This window comes from Gopherus evgoodei, chromosome 1, assembly GCF_007399415.2.
Source record: "Gopherus evgoodei ecotype Sinaloan lineage chromosome 1, rGopEvg1_v1.p, whole genome shotgun sequence".
NCBI lineage: Eukaryota > Metazoa > Chordata > Testudines > Testudinidae > Gopherus > Gopherus evgoodei.
Window position 1 is genome coordinate 155,423,057 of NC_044322.1, and position 18,284 is coordinate 155,441,340.

Below are 18,284 nucleotides of genomic sequence, written 5' to 3' on the forward strand. Positions count from 1 at the left end.
ATGGTGTACTCTCTGGACAGGCTCTCTCAAAACTTCCAGGAGAGGTTCCAAAAATTTAAAAGTGTTAAAGACACCACCCTATTTGTTAAGAACATATTAATAGTCCATGCAAATGGCTCTTGGTGCAATCAAGCGAAAGTGTCCTTTTCAGATGTTAAAAAAAGCAAAACCACAGCGTGAGTTTACTGATTTAGAAGTGGACGACACAAACTATATTTGAAAAACTTTCTGGACAACCCTTGTGCTGGACTCCAAGTCACCACACTTGAGGAAGGTGGCATTTAACATCTTGACTATGTTTGGCTCAACATATGTGTGAGAGTCAGCATTCTCAACAATGAACAACAAAAAATGGCGTAATTGTGCCGTTTTACCTGATGATCATCTGTACAATTGCCTCAATCTTGCCTTGACTTAACTCACTCCAAACGTCAAGGTCCTTCTCTGGCAGAGGACCTGTCCCTTTTCCTACTGATGGTGAATATTATAATTCTACATTATCCATGTATATTTTATTTATAATTTGTATTGCAATACAAAATTACATTTTCAGTAGTGATCTGTAAAAACCTGTTAGTTTTAACAGGTATTTCACAGTAATTACTCATATCTATATACATATATGCCTACAATAATTTTATTTGACAAAACCAACACCAATACGCTTTGTATTTTAATACTAATATTTGCACTTAATTGACATTTTAGCTAAGTACTTTCTCAAAGTCTCAGATGTAATTTATTACATCTTTCCTGGAAGTTATTTTTAGGTTATACAGTGGTTTGATTTTAATTTTCATTTAATGCACTAAAAATATAAGCAAAGGGGTATATTATTAACGTACAGCTTTGTATGAGTCTGTTGAACAGGAGCACTTGCAGTGTGAAAAACGTTTCTTTGGAATCTGGCTCTTGACCAATCCATCTTATTCTTTCCCTTCCACTCCCTCTAATTCCTATCCCCTCACTTGAGCCATCATCCTCTTCCTTCCCCCACCACCTATTGCCACTTATCTTCCTCCTCAGACTTCCATCTCTCATTGCATATCCAAACTCTCAACAATATTCCCATGTACTCTTCTAGCCCTAGTCACCCCTTGCCTCCGAGCACACAGTCATATGTGTAATTTGTTTTTCAAAATTGGTTTAGTGCCTTCTGAATTATCTGCTGTGCTCAGATTATATTTATCCAAAACAGATATATATAAAAGAACCAAAAAATTCTTAACTAAGGCAGATTTTCTCCAAATATTTACAGTTCATTCTCAGATTTCTGTTCAAGGTGAGTTTCAAACTTCAAAGTTGCTAGTATCTGAACTTTATGAAATCTGTTTTTCCCCCAGTGGGTTGCATCTGAGGACCCCTTGCTCAAATGACCCAATTTGGATCTGTAACCCTGCCCTATATTCTCATATGGGAGAGCTAATCCAAAAATAAACATCTTGGAAGATATAAAAGTTTGCATCCATGTAAGCATCTGGATTTTAGAGGACTTAGAAGAGTCATCCTTTAAGCAGGAAGGGCTCTGTTATACTATTGTATGAAATTAATCAGCAACTGCTTTCCTATATCCAAATCCCCAGCACATAATAATGCTGAAATGGGGACATTTTTGGAATGATGGAGGGAAGGGGCTCTACACATCCGTTAGTAGCAAAAGAGGCTCAGATAGGTGTTAAGTGGCCCATTCACTCAATGAAATGGCCTCAGATGAGAGAAAACCACCCATGGAGAAGAACACAGCCTGACACAATGGCTCTGAGACAAGTGAACTGCTCCACTCATGTCAGTGGGTGTTTTGATCCCCCTCCCCAGTGCTAGAGAGCCTGTGGTATGTGGTAGGCATGCACATTTTAATCTGCTTCTCAGCAGTATGCTTTCGGTACATACTCCCAGGACACCTGTTCTCAGCTCCTTCAACTCAGAGGGGCAGGACTTCCCCAGATCCTAGCTCACATGAGGGGTAGGGAGAAGGGCTCAGACTTCCCCAGAAGGGCAAGCTCCCCACCTCAAACCTGGTCCATCTGATGGCTGGCAGACTACGGTTGAGGGGCAGAGTCTCCCCAGATCCCAACACACATGAAGGTAGGGAGAGGGGTTCAGAACCCCCCAAGAGAGGCAGCCCCCTAGATACTGGCATATATATTATATATATATACACACATATACATACACACACAGGAGAGAATGTTGGGTTGACAGCTACCCTCGCCCCTATTGTCCCCACAGCTCTCCTGCCACTCACCTCGTCTCCTTTCAAGTGTCCCTGTCTTCCCATTCCACCTAGCCCCAACCCCCTTAAACCAGACCTTCTCCCCTCCCCCATCCTCATTTATCCCCTCCCCTTGCTGCAACCCCCAAATCTCTCCCCCATTCTCCCCTTCCCTTCCCAGAAAGCATTTGGATGTCTAATCTCTCCCCTTCAAAACATTGATTACATTCCCCCAGAATTAACCCCCATCCCTTACAGAGACAGATTTTAGTAACATATTTTCAAACATTTTCCAGATTTCTTCCTTAGGTAGGACTTGACACTAGCTATGGTGTGTGGGGGGTCAGGATCAAAAGCTTATTGCTTATCCCGTTGCATTATCCAGATTTTTGAGGCTACAAACCCTCTTGGTTCCCCTGTCCATGCACGTTCACAGTTATCAGTTTACCTTGTGATTGCTAGGAATGAGCCTAAAATGACAACTAAACACTTTGGCAAATGTACTGAACCACCCAAAGGAGCAGTGCTTGCCATGCACTCTCTGGGTATAACCCTCAAGCGAGGGAGACTTTTGTGTCAGGATCAAAGCCATAGTTTGATCTGCAAGTCTGGGAAAAAAATATATGGTTAGAATATGTCAACCTTAAGAAAAGTTGCAATATGAGTCAAGCATGATCGTTTCACAACTGCTCACCCCAGCCTTCTTCTTGGTGCATGCTCCCAACATGCCTGTTCTCTGCTCCCCACTGGATGGCGAAAAACAAGGATTATCTCAGGAATCCCTTCGTCAAATGACCACAGATATGGATTACTAACTCTACTCCTTTCCCCTAGAGGCTCACCTAATTTCAAGGCAATCTGAGTAACTATGGATATTTTAAAGCACTTAGAAGTCTCAAGCTTTAAACAGAAAGCTGGTCTTAACCTCAACAAAGCAGACCTCTACAACAAATTCTGAGAACTGACAAGTAAAAAATGCACATATATGCTCTTTTCTGAGTTTAAGAAATATCCCCTTCCCTTCACAAAAAAGTAGAAAGCAGTTTTCAGACAGTGGGTTGGACTGAAAAGGAAATGCTTCAAACAGAAACATCCGGTCTTTGAATTGGAAGGTGCTTGCAGTTTTCATCGGTAAGTTTAATTGTTAATTCCTTATTTTTTTTTATCTGAACATACAAAAAAATATCATAATTAGATATTAGACTGTGGGTTAATGACTTCAATAGTTACTCTGGATTTACTTCACTTTAACAGCAGAATTTAGCTCAGTTTCCTTAAAAATCCAGATAGTAAATGGGAACAGTTATGTAAAAGTTAGTTTCATTTGAGAATTACCAGGGCTGTAAGGGGTTTTGCACGGCATCATTTTTAAACAAGCCTTTTGAACCTTTTTATTTTTCTGACATAGTATATCTGGCTTTCTCTATCTTCCTTTTGTACCTTTTCATGTTTATACAAAATCTTCTCCACACTGTAATTAATAACTCTTTTGTATAACAGTTTTAAAATACAAATATTTTATTTTATAACTTTGGAATGTGTATGAAGTTTTTCCATGAATTTATAAATTAAATAAAATCTCATTAGGGATCTACTTCATTAACAAGTAAGATGTGCATGAAGGAGAACATAGCGATCTCCAACTCTTTCCTCTTCCTTCCACAGTAGCAAGCTGAAACACCAATTTAATTGGCAGAAAGACATGCTGTTACTGTTGAGTACTTTAACACTGCTCATATGCATTTGATTCCTTATCTACAGCCTGTAAACACAAAACAAAAACTAAATTAAACTGGCCAAAATTTAAACTTGCAGAATGATTGCTGAAAAATCTGATCAAGTTTGAAAATATTTCATAATCAGACCAGACTGAATGGGATGGCTATAGCTGCAATGACCAGGGCTCAGAACAGAGTGGTAAAGAATACTGGAAGTTTTTCTTTCACCATAAACTAAATCCTCGTGGCCAGCATTTTAGTGTCATAGTACATCTCCAGTACATATTTGAGTGGAGGCTAGGGAGTGCTACGCTGCATTTCTGCAATCAAAATACTACTTTACGTGTATTTAGCATCTTTGATTTGACAATATCAAAATGCTCTAGAAGCAAAGTATTGTCATGTTATAATTTGGGACACTGAGGTATGGAGAGACTGAAGTGCTAGTCCACAATCATGAATCACTGTCAGAATTTGGATGAATTCTCCAGGTTTCCTGAGTCTCTATGTGCTATGTTATTGAACTCAGGATTTATGATCTAAGACCATAGATATTTAGTCTTATACTACTTTTGTAGTATCCCTGAATCCGTGTGCAAAAATTTCATGTCAACACAAAAAGAAACTGCAATTCTACCATCGTGCTGTGTCAAGATGACAACTTCCAGGAGGCTAACTGCTGGGTATAAATATTCAAGCGCCTGAGGGAAGGAAAAGAAATTGTTAGCAAAATTATGAAATTAGTAAATATGACAGCCATTAAATACAGATTACAGAAGAAAATAACTCCTGCAATTGTTTTTCAGCTCAGTGTGCATTTATTCAAGAAAAACTTGAATGGGATTATTGAAAAATTCAACATGTCTTCTTCAACCATCATCGGCTTCTACAGTAGCTCTGCCAATCATCTATTCCTTCCTATTTACTACAGGCAGTTTTGGAAACATTATTTCTGGGTGGATATTTTCAAAGAACATATCTACAAAAAGAACACAGAACATCTACCTGACAAATCTTGTTATTGCAAATTTATTTGTATGCATAACAATGCCTTTTCTCGCTGCCTACTTTGCAGATGGCTATCAGTGGGAGAATGATTCCATGCTATGTAAAATAGTAAACTACTCTGGAACTCTGGTTATACACACTAGTATGTATGTCAGCATTACAATTTTATGTTGGACTGCTTTAAGTCAGTATTCAACACTGATGAAAAATAATGACCACAAGCAATATTCTCCAACAGTTAACGAAAACTTCTTCTATAAATGCCTACTGGAAAAGTTTCGTCAGCCAAAATTTGCTAAATACGTGTGCATCAGTATATGGATCATTGTACTGGGCGTAACTGTACCAGTGATAGTGTATGATTTGCATCTACAGCCTGATCAAGAACAAATTGACCGATGCTACCACTGGAAAGCAGAAAATGGCAAACTCACTGCAAAGATCACAGTTCTTATTGCTACTGCATGGTTTTTTTTATTTTTTATAACAGTATTATTTTCATACTATTCCCTTGTCAATCACCTGAGTAAAATGCAGAAAAATACTTGCATTGGAAAGAAACATCTAATTTACAGTACAGTCAAAAGAAACATTTTTGTCATCCTGCTTATATTAACTGTCTGCTATCTTCCATATCATATTTTAAGGCCAGCTTTTTATGCGCTGCTTAGTAGTGAAGACTGCCAGATGATGAACTATTTAGTGGAAGCAAAAAACTTTCTTATTTGTCTTTCAGCTGCCAAAAGTAGTTTAGATCCTGTTGTAAATCTTTTATTAGATAAAAGATTTAAGAAGAGTCTGTACAATCTCTTTAGAAAATCCTCATCACAAGATCACAATCATACAGCTGATATTGAAGAGACTACACAAATGTGAAGAAGGAATAAGTAAAAATCTTAACTGGACATACTTTAGGACAAAAACCTTTTTGCCAAACATAGCTAACTATAACAGAAGAATTCTTTTTATCCACAGTGAAAATGAAATTTACAGATAAAAGATGAATTTATAGAATTTTAAAAAACCTGCTTATGAACATTTGAACTGTTAGCAAAGTTGGAAACATGAATTGTTGCTTGATGAATCTTTATATTTCTTACAATGAACTGTGCACTATGATTTTGCTTACACAAAATGAAAAGGGATTACATTGTATGTTTGAACTATACACATTGATTAATTCCAGTCCTTGGAGAAACCAAAGACAAGGAAAGTGAAGAGAGCAGACAATAGATCAAAGGTAATAACTTGGCTCTCCAGTATCGTCACATAAATATGCTAAGATTTCAGACACAATCTCTCTTAGTTAAATTACAAGAACAAAAATTAAACAAAAGAAAACAAAACTACACATGGGTAGTTTTTAATGGTACAATTAAATCAAGTGTCTGAGAAATATAGATGTACTTGCAGAAAGCTAGCCAGGAATTTGGAATTAACAGGGTTGGTTTTTTTGCTCAGAGGTACTGCAGGGAAGGTGGTTTCCTTGTCTTTTGGGATGAGTCCATTACATGGATTGAGCAATGAAACTGACAGGAAGTGTGAGGGGGGATTAGTCTGATATTTGAATTTTTAGAATAAAGAAACACTCTTCCTACTCTTTACGTAAACTTTGTCCATCACCCTAGTAATAGTATTGCCTGAACCATAGGAGGCCCCATCCTAGCATCAGTGGGAGGAGGCTTATAATAGGGTTGTATAAAAAGGCTGAGAGTCTTATAGGGGTTATCAACTTCTGGTCTTATTCTTGCCTCAGACAGGGACCATGGGATGAAATCACACAGTAACACCTGTCTGTTACAGCTATCCCCCTATTCCATTTTGTTTCATTTTGTCCCCATACTCCATTTTGTTTTTGTTCTCCTCCTGTGGCCGCCCTTCCCTGGCTGTTAAGTTGTTTAACAAGAGCCATTGCCCTTCTCAAAGGGATGGCCACTTGTGCTGCGTGCTAAATGGGACCACTGCCCTGTTCAAAGGGTTAGTCCTGTTATCACCTTGTTGCACCTGGGCTCGGTGTAGGGCAGGCAATGTCCAGAGCTGCAAGACCTATTGTGTTTTTAAGATCCTGGGCATCAGTCATAGGCCTCATGTGCTTTTGAGTCACCTATTGCACAGGACTCTGCCCAGACACGTTTCTGTGCTTAACCTGCAGTTTTTCCCTGTGCCTCCTCCCCTGTGACAGAGGGAGCCTATCAGGATTACTGGCGGGAAACTGCCTGAGTTTGCCTTTAAAAATAGACATTTTTGAAACAAACATCAGAAAGGTTCCTGCATTGCTGCCTGGTCTGATCAGCCAGGGGTTTTGGGGGGTCCTTTCTCCGCTCTCGTTTTATTTTTTGAGCATACCCCCGGTTTTTAAACCCCCCCCATGAAGAACGAATTGCTACCTTAGAGATCTCCTGATTATTGAGACTGTACCGAGCCCTCCTTGCTTCTTCTGATGTTGCTGCTGCTTCTGCCTTTGCTGCTGCCTCGGGGACTGGTACGAATTCCTCTGTGAAACTTTCCCTACTTTTATTTTATTATTTTAGTTGCTGGCTCTGTTTCCCCAGCACACAGACTCAAGCTAAACCTTGGTCTGTGTCTCAAAACCTCTCAAACTCTGCGGCGCTTTGCTGCTAAACATAAGCTTGTGCCGCTGCTAAGCTCTGCTCCCTGCTTTCAACTGTATCCTGGGTACATACCACTCTGCCCTCTGTGACTTCCCCATAGCATAAGGTGCACCATAGGTTTTGTTTTTTTAGTTTAATAAGTCATAGTTTGTTAAGACTGTAAAGCTTGTAAGTTCACCTGCCTTGTTATAGTGTACTGTTTTGTTGCTCCGTATAGTTGCTTGTTATAGTTTTGCTTAGAATTGTGATATTTGTTGTTTTGCCTTGTCGTTGGTTAAGACAGATAAGGTTTCTGCTTCTTAAATTCGTCTTCCTGCTGTTCCGATCTCTCCCTGAACTTTCCCGTGTCTGTTTTCCTCCAATCTCCCCCTCTGTGTGCTTCTCTGTGTCTCCCTGTTATAACCCTTTGCTGCTGGTTTTCCCCCTGCATCTGCACTCTCTCCGAACTTCCCAACTCCTTGCTGCTTCTACCCCTCACCCCGCGTCTGCATCACCCTCCGAACTTCCCAAACCCCTTGCTGCTTCTCCCCCCGTGGAACTTCCCAAACCCTTTGCTGCTTTTTTTCCTTTGTTTTTGGTGTCCACTTGTTGCTTAAACCTCTCTTCAGCCCTTCTTTACACTTCTCCACTGCCCCTCCCCCACCGAAGATCACCATCACACTGCTCCATTGTCCTTACCCTGCAGGGCTTCAGAGTCTCTCGCTGCTTCCAGCTGCACTCTCCTCTCATCAGTTGCCCCTAATCATTCACTCCCCCCCCACACTCTTGCAGATTATCTGCTATCCTAGCCTCACAAATTAAGTCATTACTTTTCTTTTATATGTTACATTGCATAATTTCACTTATCACTCATATTGTATCATTGCACTGTGATTCACATTTTACTTGTAATTATAACACCCCATTGGTTGCTTCCACTTTTCTGATACACTTTGTATTTGCATTGATACCATTGTGTTACATTGTGTATAAGGCCACTAACCACTTAATACATTCTATCTAAGATTGTTGACCATTTTATATAGAAGCTACCATTTTATTTTGCATTTCTTTTTGATACGCTTATTGACTGTACTGTATCCCATTGTGCTGAACCCCACTTAGTGTACCCCACTGTTAGAACTCCCTACACTGTTCAATAAGACCCCCCCCATCATTGTCTATTGTAAACACCCTATACACCCCATCCCATCGTATTTCATTGTTAAATTCCCACCACTTCCTTTTTCCTTTAATAAAGAAATTAATTGGCACGCCACCTGTGTGGTAATTGCTCCCCAAGATCCCATATACCTGCAGGCAGGGACAACACCCACAAGGTTGACAAGGTTTGATAGTGGTTACTGACCTATGGGGGTAAGAGACCCAGAGAAATAGGAAGAAATCTGTAAGATGGAATGAGGGACATATTGTTTTAGATGTTTTCTATAGTTTGTTCTGGAAATCCTCATGCAGGAGCCCATCCATAGCAGTTGTGTTCGTTGAATGTCCATTTGCAGCCATAGCTCTGTTTTTGAGACAATGGATTTACTGTAAAATGCTGTGCACACCCACCTACTGTTACATAAATAATTAATAATGAATGTTATTTGTCTCACTTCAAAAAGCTGGTCTTACACAGATTAATCTAAAATATTTAATTTATATAAGAATGATCATAACCAAAGAGATGATTTATACAAATATCTAATCAAAAAACTGCATCAAACATACCTACAATATTCTGACACATCCTAATATATATAAAAAACTAAGCTTAAGCAAAATAGAGAACAGTAAAGTGCACACAAAATGTACTTGATCTCAATACTAGCCCACAGATAATCCTCCACTACAGGTCTCCGTTTGTCCAGTCTAGTCTTAAATTAGGTAAATTGTGTGGTTTAATTAGGATGACACTGACTCTTCATCAAGGCTCATCATTTAAGGATGGACAAAATAAAGGCATTTAACAACGTGAATGAACAAAACAATTAATGGATAATCAACTGGTAATCACAGAGTACACTTCTAGCTGGAACACAGCTTGCCTATGAGGTTTCTCAGTGAAAAAGTTTGAGGATCATGGAGAAAAAAAAACAGATATTAAGTAGCAATTTTAAAGAAATTATAAACAGAGGATCTTTAGATTTCTTGTTGAAATTAAAAGTTTTTTTCCCCCCTGCACTTCCTCTTTCTTCCTCCACCACACTAATTCACTGGAGGCAATACAAACCCACTGTAAATACAAAAACATAGCATCTAACATGCTTAGCATTAACTGAATGTATATTCATTGTTAATGTGTAAAAGAGTAGCCACTTAACTGCAATATAATATCATCTCTTTCAAATATAATATCCATGTAATGGATACTTTAGAAACACTTACATGCAAAAATCAATTTTTTTCAAGCATTTTGATTGAAACTCATTTGTGCTCTAGCCCAGGGGTACATAAAAAGCATTAACAAAGTCAGTACAAAATAAAATTTCATACGACTTATTTATACTACTCTATATACTATATACTGAAATGTAAGAACAATTTTTATATTCCAATTTATTTATTTTATAATATAGTTAAAAATGAGAAAGTAAGCAATTTTTTAGTACTAGTGTGCTGTGACACTTCTGTAATTTTATGTCTGATTTTGTAACCAAGTAGTTTTAAAGGGAGGTGAAACTTGGGGTACGCAAGACAAATCAGACTCCTGAAAGGGGGACAGTAGTCTGGAAAGGTTGAGAGCCACTGCTCTAGCCTATTACATACATTTAATACCAACTTTATACAATGAGGCAGGAGGCGTATGGAAAAAAATATTACATAATCATGTAATTAAATACTACATCAACAAGCAAATGCACAAGAGGGCAAAATTGCAGTTGCATAGGAAACTTTAATTCTGGCATTTTCTATCTTTTGAGTACTAGACTTTGCAACTTTAACATTCTTTTAACACAGTTTGCCTGCAATTTAATATATATGCACACACAGACACATTTAGTGGACAGATTACATTCTTGATCTGGAAATCTAATAATCTTTGCGAATAAATGTCTCACATAGTAGCTGGTACCAGAACCACTCATCCCCAGATAAAACAAAAAAGTTCCTTTGAAGTCAGAATATTGGAGATGAGAGCCTGCTGATAGGATTCTCAGGAATTTAGAAGGAAAGACCTTATTAAAAAGTAAAAATGAATAATAACTCTGAGCAGATCACACGTTCATTTGTGCTGAAAAGGAAAAGGTTTCTCCAGACCTTCTGCACAGATACAAATAAACCAGTATTACTGATACAGACAGGTCATTCAGTTATAAACAAAACTAATACTAAAAGATACTTTAATTTTCCTCTCTTCTTACCAAGAGTAAGAACCCAAAAGGAAACAAATCATCATGCTACATGTTATAAATAAAAATGAATAGGCAAAATAAAAATGAAGATGCAGAAGGAGCGTATGGGATTATTCAAGATGAAATATGGCTGGCATAGCAGTTAGCTTGGACTAACATTTTAGAAGAATCAACATTACTTGTCAAAGTAGTGATGCCCTGTTGTTTCAACATACACACATATGCAGAAGTCTAACTATTTTCTTACAAACTTCACACTATTTTCCCTGAACACAACAAATATTCTGTAAAGTTGCAGTAAATCAAATATTCTCCTTTTGATTTTTATATTCATCTTTTTAGTTCAGGGCTGTAATTTTAAATTAAAATTTTGACAAACGATTAGAACATTTTAAAAACAATTATTTGCTGAATTAAATACTTTCCCCATGTAATTTACTTTATAATGCTCACTGTAGAGACTAAGAGAACGGTCTTTCTTTATAGAAATTTCCAAGAGAAACACCACCACACCATTGAAAATCCACAAGCACTATTTCTTTGTGTCTTTTCTCAAAATTGTTCCCTGTGAAGCTCAGAAATTTGTTTGTTCTTTTGTTTTACGTCAGTCAAAAAAAAGGAGTAAAATCAAATCCTCTACAGCAAAATTATTAGTATCCCAGATATATTATGCCAGCGTCCATTGCGAGAACATAACAAAATCTTGTCTTTGAGAAGCATCAAAACCATGGAGTTTAGAGCAAAGCCCCTCATATGTTCATCTTGTTTCAACTCTGGTGATCAGTGAAACATCTAACTTCCTCCAAAGTACAGAAAACAAAAGTAAAATCTGCGAAAGACAATTATTTTTAAACTAAAGAGAGATTTTTATTTCTCTTAAGTATACTGTGTATATATTTACAGTGACCTCTATACTCGATTTAGACATCAAAAAAGCATCAGAACTTGTTCAACATAAAAAAAGTCTGGCTCTCTTGTCTTAAAATACTGTCCTGACAAGTTTAACACAAAAAACAAATATCCACTGCCTCAAATATGGATTTTTGGAGGTGCCATGTAACAGTATAATATGTAGCTGTACTTTTTTGAAAAACATTTTCTGTTCCATCAGTTTCAGAGCTAGTGAGATGAATTTTTTGCTATCTGAAGGCAGGAACCTACACATTGTGGATTATACTTTAGCAAATTTACCTGTTTTACTGGCTACTCTTTGGATTTTTGCACAGCTTAAACAAACACAAACCTTCTCAGCTCTAGATTACATTAAATTTATTTTCATTATCAAAATCAAAACTTTGTATAAAGGCCAAATTCATCTGACAAAACATCAATCGTTTGATGGTTTGGGTGTCACCCAAGACACTCAGATAATCTAACTGCACCCTATTATTTTATTCAACACACGTGCACGCCCCCATACGCACCAGCCCCGCCCCCACACTCTATGTACCCCATTAAATCTGAGCATTAATTGCAAAACAAATGAACAAAAATCTGGAAATTTACTGTTAAGGTTCTTGCTATGACCTTAATCCATTCTTATATTTGAACTATTAAAATGTATTTTCATTATATGAGCTTACAGAATATGCAGCAACACAAAATGTTATGTTTATATCTTAATTTGAGAAAAATACATAGGTTAAACAAATAAACAGTAAACTTGCATGTTTTACTGCAGAAATATTTAAAACTCCACCGGAACAAGAAGCATAAGGTATGTCAATGAGAGAGTTTCTCCTGTCGACTCAGAACGGCGTAGACACCGCAGTAAGTCAACCTAAGCTATGTCGACTCCAGCTACATTATTCATGTAACTGCAGTTGCATTAACTAAGGTCAACTTAACCCCACAGCACAGACCTGCCCTTAGTAATATAATTACTATTTCAACATTGTAAATCCCAGCTGTTAATGAGAAACACAAGACTCTGGAGGCAGACGAAGAAATAGTTATATTTTTAAAAAAACAGCTATATCTCTGACAATTATGAATTGTAAACGAGTCACCCTGGTACTTCCTGCTTTTAGAGGAAGATTCCAGACTTACTTCAATTATGGAGAACATAGTGAAAACATTTTGGGGCTTGCGCCCAACCCTATTGCTAAATCTTGGGGTAAGCCTTAGTGTCTAGCATCCGGGACCTATGCTCAATTGCTTTGTAGACTTCATTGTGAAACATCTGGCAGTTTCAGATGCTGTCAGTGGATAGATTTCCTCCCATCATCCTTTCTGGGAAACCCATCAAAAAAAGGCAATATTTATGGAGAACAAAAACTTGTACAGTATACAGGCATATGACAGCAGCTTAGTGCTTTATGCATATCAATATGGGGGGGACGGATGGCTCAGTGGTTTGAGCATTGGCCTGCTAAACCCAGGGTTGTGAGTTCAATCCTTGAGGGGGCCAGTTAGGGATCTGGGGCAAAAATCTGTGTGGGGATTAGTCCTGCTTCGAGCAAGGGGTTGGACTAGATGATCTCCTGAGGTCCCTTCCAACCCTGACATTCTATGATTAATACAACTGATGAATGTTTAAACTGCTTCTTTATACCTTAAATACCTGCAGCCTCCAGTGACTGGTTCATGCTCAAGGTGATACCCCAGTACATACTCTCTTGATGTCATCTGCATTTGGTGATATCCCCTTACTGCATGAAATGAGGAAGAGAGCCACAGCCTATCCTCTGAGGACCCACTCTTACCTCCTGGAATAAGGGATGTGCCTGGAGGCAGGAGGGATGCGTTGAGGTTGGGGTGTAGCACATAGCAGTGCAGAGATTCTGGGTAGCACTGTTGGAAACAAGCTGCTATAATGTAGACAGGCGCAGGAACTAAGTTATGGTAGGGGCATTTCAGCTCCCAGAAGAATGTCAGAATCAGGAGGGCATAAAAGTGTCTTGAAGAGACTTTAGTGCCATACTCCCTCTGGGCGACAAGTTCTCTGCTGTATCTATTAGAGGCACAACCCAGAATCTGACCTGGGATGCATGAGGGGCTTTGCAACTGTTAGGCCCTGTCTACACTAGAAAGCTGTATTGCTTTAACTATACCAATAAACTTAAAGTGGTACCACTCAGTGTGGATACAGTGATAACAGTATAAAGCATGGGAGTAGTTTGGTGGGGCAAGGAAGCATTGTCTCCCCCAAACAGAAGTGAGGCATGAGGGTTGCATGTGAGGCATGTGACTGCCCTTCCTCACCCCCTGATTTCCATGAGCACTAAGCTGCTCTGCTTGCCCCACTGGGGGCTCTGCCCTTCCACGCTGCGCCTCCTGTCGGCATGTTTCCGGCTCACTTGGCCTCTCTCCCCAACAGCCAGGGCCAGGTGGGGAGCAGAGAGGGCAGGACAGAGCTGCTTCTCCTGCCGAGGGTGGCCACTCTGGGTCGCTACCTCTGTAGCTAGACACCGCCTCCCGCCAGGTCCTAGTACCCATTGCCTTTGCCTTCTACGGGCATCCTTCATGGCCACTATCTTGTTTTCTGTACAATGGTGAGTGCCTCTGTGTGTGTGTGTATGCAGGGAGAGAGACAGGGCAAGAGAAGCAGGGGGAAGGGGGTTGGGTGGAGGAAGAGGCAGTGGAGAAGGGAGATGGGATAGGGCTGGGCGAAGAGAAGGGGATGAGGCAGGGGGAAGGTGGATAGGGCAGGGACAGTGGGGAGAAGAAGGAAGGTGGGGTGGGATGGGAGGGGGGAGCAGGAGCTCGGCATGCAGTCTCTCCTTGGCAGCAGCAGCAGCCCCAGCAGAAAGATGGCCACAGCAACACCCGAAGGCACCAGTAAGGCAGCACTACTGAAACAGCCGGTGCCGGAGTGGCCGCAACTCCCGCACTCAGGTTGCCACAGCGGACACCAGCAGTTTGGGCTCTCCCATTAAGCTGCCCCGTGCCCTCCCCCAGCACCAGCAGCGCAGGTACCATTCCAGGCAGGGGAAGAGAACCAGTGAGCAAGGGGAACTGGCTTCAGTGAGTGCACATGCTGCCTGCCCCCTGAAATACAGCAGTCAAACTATGCCTATGGTATAAACTTTATACCAGCACAGTTATTTTCACACAGGAATAGGGAATAACTATACTGGTATAACTGCATCCACTCTAGAGCTTGTACCAGTATGCCTATATGAGGTTTTTTTTTTTAAAATCATACCCTACCCAACAGTTATACCAATATAACTTTCAGGTGTACATCATATTTTACTGAGTGACTTGCAATGCAATAACTGCAAACTTTAAAATGTGAAAAGTGGATAGAGCACTGGTAATCCTATATTTAATAATTAATTTACCAAAAATATCATTTGTGCCTCATTCCACTTTATAGACAACATTTACACAATCTATTCAGGTAAAATGGACATTGGTCATTTAGACTGCTAGCTTCCTTTTAAAACATTACCTGTATAGTGATAACCTAGAGCTCTATCCTGAGGTTAACTAAGTACTCAGTATGCAAAATCAGTTTAAATTATTTACTGCAGTTAGTTATACCTGTCCATGGCGAACGTTATCAGAAACAGTGTTGCCTAGTCACTCAGTTTATTTGATCATTCTGCAGTTCCTTACTCTCTTCCATAGATTTTACTAATTAGATAATTGTGTGTTGCTGACAAATCTTGCCACTTAACTTTATTTTATAAATGTAGAAGATGGAAAATAGGTAACACACTGTACATGTTCGTAAAAATCCTAGGAACACCTCACTTTTAACTACTTTGCATTGAAGAGAGTGGTTCATTTATTTTTATTTTCTTATATGTTTTAAATCTATGACAGGATTCTATCCCTGAACATGTAATTACTATATTTCCAAAACAGCTTCATGAAGAACTTTTTTGGGGGTAAAGTGTAAATTACATTTACTGGCAGACTGGAACACTAGAAATGTTCAACTAACCATGCAATCTGATTGATATATTGTAACACACAGGACCAGACTCAATAAAAACACTGCCTGATTTTGATATTTTTAAAGCTAGATGACATGGAAACTGGTTATTTTACTGAACCTGGCCCTCAGTGCTTCATAATTTTTCATGTCAAGATTTTCCTCTTGAATACTAAAAACTAACAGTTCTGCCATAGAAACAAAGAAAGCAGATTACTGTACTCGGGACACTTAAAGGTGAAGTTAATGTTACACACAATGGCTATTCTTTCTTTTCTGACTTTAAACACCACCGCCACCCATTTATATGAATGACTTATTCTGGCTTTAAAAGGATATAGGCAGAGTCCCAGGAATTTCACAATTCTGTGGCAAGAAGCTGCATCTCTGCCCTTTCCTTTGCTGTGGAATATAAGCTTTTTTGTTTCTAGGTAACTACAACATGAATGGAGTCAGTGAAAACCGATCCAGTGTTATTTTTCTGAGTCTGCATACCATATAAACAGTAGCTATGAGAGGTTTGAACTGCCCCATTCATTTCAATTAGGTTTTTTTTTTAACTCTGAAACCAAACAGCTACTATTTAGTTAGCAGTTATTTCAGTGTTCAACATTTTAGCAAAGACATCCAGTTAACAGGTTTCTCTCACAATTCCAGTCTCCCAACCTAGGCCACTGAACAAATTATAGTGACACAGCTGTGGTGCTGAACTATACTTGCATAATCCTGCAGTAGTGTAGATTCAGTTTACAGCACTGGAAGGGGTTTTTCCAACGCTGCAGGAGCTCCACCTCCCCAACTGACTGAAGCATTCTTCCGTCCATCTATCTGTGTCTACACCCGGAGTTGGGTCAGTATAGCTATCTCAGCCAGGGGTGTGCATTTTTTGCACCCCTACGTAATGTAGTTACGTTGACCTAAATTTTAAATGTAGACCAGGCCTTAGACTTGCAAGAAGTGGGGGTCAATGATCACATCAGATACCAGTCTGCTAGCATGAACTGTTCATCTAGAAAATTAGACCATGCAGGGGTCCTGGTCCAATGAAGAAAGAACTCTACTGGAATTGTAAACTGTCAGGTTTAAAATATTCCATCAGAAAATGTTCAGCCAGCTCTACTAATCAATACTCTGAACAAAAGGCTGTTCATTTTTTTCTAACAGTGTCATGGGATTCCATGAATGCTGCAATTAAAAAAAACAATCATAGCTTCACAATTGTCCTCTGCATTGCTCCTTCCTTCCTATTTCTAGCACCTTATGGTTGAAGATAGTATTCCAATATTAACTAAGGGCTGGTCTACACTAGAAAATTAGGTTAGTATAACTACATTGCTCAGGGGCGTGAAAAATCTACACCCCTGGGTGGCATAGCTAAGCCGACCTAAGTCCCCATGTAGACTTATTTCCATTAAAAAGGTAAAAGCTCTGGTTTACACATCCAAAGTGACTATATTCTTTTCTTTTTGCCCAAATTCTACACACCAGAAATAAAATAGGGCACAATTTAGCTTTAAGGAGAATAGCTTTTTAAAAAAATTCTCTCTTCTTTCTTTCAGTGTCACTTCTAGTGTATTTGTGTAAAAATACAAAAATCCTCACTGCCAAAGTAAGATAACCAGGTGCAAAGCATTAAAGCCATCCTCACCGGAGAGATGAACTTACTGTTACCAGTGAGACCTAAAAAAAACCACAGAGAAACTCCTCCCTAAAGCACACCCAAGTTCATTCTATCAATTTTATTGCAGCTTCTTTGGCAGAAAGAGGATCAGCATGAAGACATCTGCATAGAATCATAGAATTAATAGAATCCAGTCCCCTGCACTCACGGCAAAACTAACTGTTATAACAAACTTATGTTCTAGTTTGCAGACGAATCCTTCAGAAAAAACAGGTGTTTCACACGGGGCTCCTTCAATAAGAAACAAACAGGTTTGGGTGATATTCCTTCACATTTTGCTCATTATTTCCTCTCCTTATCCTCCCTTCTTCCTTCACTCCTCAGTTCTCCTCACCAGTACAGAACAGGGGTGCTGATGAAGTCAAACAGTCAAATATTTCTTATCTGAGATTTTTTTTTTATGACTTACCACCACCACCAAACCAAACCATGCTCAATATCTGAAGAGCTATGTAGTTCTGCAAAGATGCAGCTATTTTTTTTTTCTGTGATGACTCTCAAAGTTGCTTGCCTTAACAGTTTGCATGTTCACAAAGGGTAAAAAAGTGTACAGTTCCTGAATTGATGTGTTTATCTACATAAGTTTGGAAAGAAGTTTCTGTCAGGAAGCAGAATGTTATGGCTTACAGTTCTATGTTCACATCAAAGTGCTTGAACTGCACCTTGTCTCAGTATGGATGGACACAACCTATTAGGGAAGACTTGTGGAAATATCTTAAAAAGGAAATTGTAAAATCAGTCTTCCAGTCTTTCTCACTAACACAACCTTTTATGTGACTAGCAAGCAATAAGCTATTATTTACCATTAATGACCAGGATCCTTGATCAGA

The 18,284-nt window shown here is 39.1% G+C and overlaps 2 protein-coding genes across 12 annotated transcripts in view; one reads left to right on the forward strand and one right to left on the reverse strand.

The window, feature by feature from the left end:
* CASK (calcium/calmodulin dependent serine protein kinase) overlaps positions 1-18,284 on the reverse strand; it is a 415,898-nt gene that overhangs the window by 166,187 nt on the left and 231,427 nt on the right. The window lies entirely within an intron of this gene.
* GPR82 (G protein-coupled receptor 82) lies at positions 4,768-6,787 on the forward strand. Its single transcript, XM_030576431.1, has one exon. The coding sequence runs from the start codon at positions 4,768-4,770 to the stop codon at positions 5,812-5,814; it is 1,047 nt and encodes a 348-aa protein (XP_030432291.1). The 3' UTR covers positions 5,815-6,787.